Below are 4,254 nucleotides of genomic sequence, written 5' to 3'. Positions count from 1 at the left end.
CTTAATGGATTGGTTTGGTCTCTCTAATTCTTAAACCGGTACCTATTCACCTTTACCGAAATAAAATCAAATCAACACGTGTCCCATTAAGATTTTAGAGGAGCGATTCTATCAAAAATAAAATAAAAGTGTGGGTGGAAATGAAAAGTGGGATTAAAAACAAATGCATCGAGCGGAGAGAGAATGTTCTTTGTTTTAAAATTAAAACCAAATCAATTCTTCTTTGGTTTAATTTGATTAGATTCGAATTATAAAATATCGTTTCGATCCTGGATCCAAATCGACAACTTTTGCAGAAAGCTTCATGGCAATTTTACTTTTGCAGTTTAGTGACATTAGTATAAAAAAGGTAGATAAAAAAAAAGGGCTGTCGGAGAGAAGACTTGAAGACTTGAAGGGAAGCTTCATGCCAATTTCACTCTGTAATTTATTAATTTTCTTTTCTTTTATCTTCAGCAGCGAAAACTTTCTCCTATTATAGAGTAAAAGGTATTGGTATAGAAAGTAGAAGCACATGATAAAGAGAGTATTAACCGAAGTTTCCCGGAAGCTTCATACCGTCTTTTCTTATTAAAAGAAATTATTGAAAAAAAAAAAAAAAATCTAAGAGGCAGTATTGGCGTTACAACCAAAGGTGTAGAAAAATCCTCTTCCACGCCACTACACTGATCTCCAACGACCCATTGAATGGTTAAGAGGCATGGTCTTAAGTATCAGTATTATAACAATTGTATTCTATCAATATCAGTTGAGATTGATCTCCAATCTTTGATCAATTCAAATCAATTACTTGTATCATTATACGGGTGAAATAATAAAATATTATACCTTTTTAAAAAAAAACAAAGGGCAAAAGTGATCGATACCCACTGATCCTCTTTGATAACGATTCAGAGTGGATTGATATTGGTAGAGATTGATATTGATACCAAGATCTCCTAACCCTTATATGGTCATTGGAAGGTGCAGTAGTTGGAGAAGAGCCTGATCCCAAACATAGTAAGAGGTGAAATGACCATACCACTCCTCTTGGAAAGCAGATCCTCTCAAGTCTCAAGTGTGTCAAGTGCGTTGGTTTGCATCCAACGGCCACGAATGAGTGGTCAAGTGTTTTCAAACATCCAACATGCATGAGTATATTGAGTGCATTGGGCGAACTTGAGAGGATCCAAGTCCCTCCTCTAATGCTTTCATTGGCCCACGTCTAGCCGTGTGGGGACTACGCTGCTTTTTAGGAACCCTCTCCCAAAATTCCCCCCTCCGCGTGTCATTCAAATTTTCAGTACTCTTAGCTTCTGTTCTTCCGAGCCGACTACTGAGAAAACAACAGATCAGATCCGGTTTCTGCTCGTAATTCTCATATCATCTTGGAAGGAAACAAGGGAGAAAGATGTATACTACTCTTTCGCTTGTTGGAGGGATTCTCATCCTTCTTCTTCTTCTTCTTCTAAAGAAACTCTTCAACAAAAGAACTACCGATGCTTCTGCAGGGGTAAACAAGGACGCAGCATCATCATCTGCATGTGCCACACAAGAGTGCGATTCCTCTTCTTCTGGGCGGGATTACGAGGTGTTCTTGAGCTTCCGAGGTGAGGACACCCGCACTAACTTCACCGACCACCTCTACAACGCCCTTCTCGAGAAAGGAATCCACACTTTCAGGGATAACGAAGAACTACGAATCGGAGAAAAGATCGATCAAGGGCTTTGCTCTGCAATCCACAAGTCCAAAATCGCCATTATCATCTTCTCAAAAGGATATGCTTCCAGCCAATGGTGCCTCTTTGAACTTGCCGAGATTGTGGAGTCCATGGAAAGACAATTAAAAGTGATGCCCATTTTCTACAATGTAGATCCATCGGATGTCCGAAATCAGACTGGTTGCTATCAGAATGCTTTTCGAGACCACAAGAAGAATTTCGACCTGGAGACTGTAGAGAAGTGGAAGAAGGCTTTGAAAGAGGTTGGTCGATTGAAAGGATGGGATATGGAGAATACTGCTGATGGGTAAGTCCTCAACACTTCTCTTACCTTAATAAGTCCTCCAATGTCTCCAATGTTCAGATTCAGATCATCCCAGCTGCTGAGAATTACAGTGGCTGGAGAGGATCTGAGTCCCCAGTGTTGTTAAACTCGACCCCAGATCCTCTCTAGCCGGCTGTAGGCGAGGGTGGTGTTGGAGCTACAGCAGGCTAGAGAGGATCTGAGTCCCCAGTGTTCTTAAACTCGAGCCCAGATCTTCTCCAGCAAGCTGTACCTCAAGACTCCGTCTCCAACACCATCCCCACCTACAGCCGGTTGGAGAGATCCAAATTCTAAAAACTCGTGGGTGGGCACTGGGCATGGTTTCAAGAATTGGGAATCAAATCGATGAATGGATTAATTTGGCTCAGAATCACTTTCTGATTCCTACCGATTCTGATTCATGTTCTTCGTATTTCCAACTTGGATAAGACCTATTCCAGAGCCGATTGCCGATTCAAGAGCTGATTCCATTTTCAGTACAAAATTACTTAGAACCGGATGAATCGGATCGATTCAAGCTGATTCTTATCCAATTTGAATCAGCCATCCCCAGTTCTGATTTTTTCTTTTTTTTTAAATACCATGGACCAAACCGATAACAACACGGACCGAACCGAACCAAAGTCTTATTGGTTCGGTTCGGTTTGGAGTATTGCAATCCCAAAACCAAACCGAACCGCATTGGAAACCGGATGAACCCGAAACCAAACCAGCTCAAAACCCGGACCAAAACTAAAACCAAACCGGTAAGAAACCGAAACACTCCAAAATTCATTAAAAAAAATCAAAATTTACATAGTTTTGTATACATTTGTATGGAAAGTCGAATCCAAACTGGACCAAAAACCAAAACCAACCCGGTTACAAATCGATTTAAGAAACCGAAACCAAACCACACCGAAACCGAAACTAGAATTTCCTTATTGGTTCGGTTTTGGTTTCAGCTTTCCCACACCGAACCGACTCAACTCAGACCAAAACTGAGCCAAACCGACCGATTGACACCCATGGACCATGGCAGTGGGTCGACCTCCATTCATTCCGATTGAAATCAGTCGGATCAAAGAAAAAGGGAATCGTGCAAAAAAAATGTTTTGAGTATTTGTATTAAGAAACTGACTTAGTTTTTCAAGGAGATTACACCAAAAAGTTGGATTTTCTATTTGTATTCCGAGTTTTTTCTTCTCTAAATTGGGTGGAAACATGGATTTAGTTCTCAGGAACCGATCCATATTAGAGAGGATTGGGTGGGTAATGATCACTTTTACCCCTAAGCTTTTCAGTAAATAACGTATGTTTTTTTTTAATTATTTTACCCCTTAAACGAGATGGATAATTGATCTGGGTCAATCTCAGTCAATACAAATACTGATGCTTCAAAGTTGAAACCATGGGTGGAAGTCTAAAAGGGAACTTAGTTGATTGTGATTCGACTCAGCCAATTTTACTAATTTTGTATCCAATGTTAAATAATCTTTACTAGTGAATCCAGTGCATGGCTGTGGTCAATTTGCTCCAGAGTTCAGATCCCTACCTCGGTGGTCTCAACTAATGGTGTCAAAAAAACACCGTTAAACCCATTTGAGCCTGCCCTAAGATTGGGTCGAAATCCTCTGAAATTCGCATCGGTGCAATTCCGTGCAATTCTACCCCAGGCGATTGACACGTGTCCCTGGGGTAGATCCACGGTTCAGATTTAATCCCCACAAACCACTGAACAAACCCTTTTCAAACCAAACCAGTGGAGACCAAACTGAAACAAACCGGTTCGGTTCATTATTTCAAATAAAAATGTGACCTCTGCAAGCAAAAGCTCTCTCCGCCTCTTTCTCTCTCGACTCTCTTTGTCTCTGTGCTTGAAATTTTGATCTCTGCAAGGAAAAGCTCAGATCTCGACCTCTCTCTCGACTCTCCCTCTCGGTTTCCTCTTTCTCTCTCTCTCTCGACTCTCTCTCGACTCTCTCTCGACTCTCTCTGTCTCTCGGACTCTCTCTCTCGATCGCGAATCTCCTCCTCGGTTCTCTGTAAGCCCTAACCCTGAAATCTCGACACTCCCTCTGTTCGTCGCTCCCTGCTCTCTGCTCTCGACTCTCTCTCTGGTCGTTGCTCGACTCCGGTAGAACAGCCCTGCGCTCCCTGCTACGACAATTTCTTCACTGGAAAGGTATGAAGCAGATTCGTGGGTTTTATGCAATCTTGTGGATGTTTTGTTTTTTTGTTTTTTTTTTT

The 4,254-nt window shown here is 41.5% G+C and overlaps 1 protein-coding gene across 1 annotated transcript; it reads left to right on the top strand.

The window, feature by feature from the left end:
- Positions 1–1,237: 1,237 nt before the first annotated feature.
- On the top strand, positions 1,238–2,603 carry LOC122080368 (disease resistance protein L6-like). Its single transcript, XM_042647325.1, has one exon. The coding sequence runs from the start codon at positions 1,391–1,393 to the stop codon at positions 2,009–2,011; it is 621 nt and encodes a 206-aa protein (XP_042503259.1). The 5' UTR covers positions 1,238–1,390; the 3' UTR covers positions 2,012–2,603.
- The last annotated feature ends 1,651 nt before the right edge of the window (positions 2,604–4,254 follow it).

The sequence above is a fragment of the Macadamia integrifolia genome, chromosome 5, assembly GCF_013358625.1.
Source record: "Macadamia integrifolia cultivar HAES 741 chromosome 5, SCU_Mint_v3, whole genome shotgun sequence".
Classification (NCBI taxonomy): domain Eukaryota; kingdom Viridiplantae; phylum Streptophyta; class Magnoliopsida; order Proteales; family Proteaceae; genus Macadamia; species Macadamia integrifolia.
The sequence above is the reverse complement of the archived record's forward strand: the minus strand, read 5'-3'. Positions and strand labels throughout refer to the sequence as shown.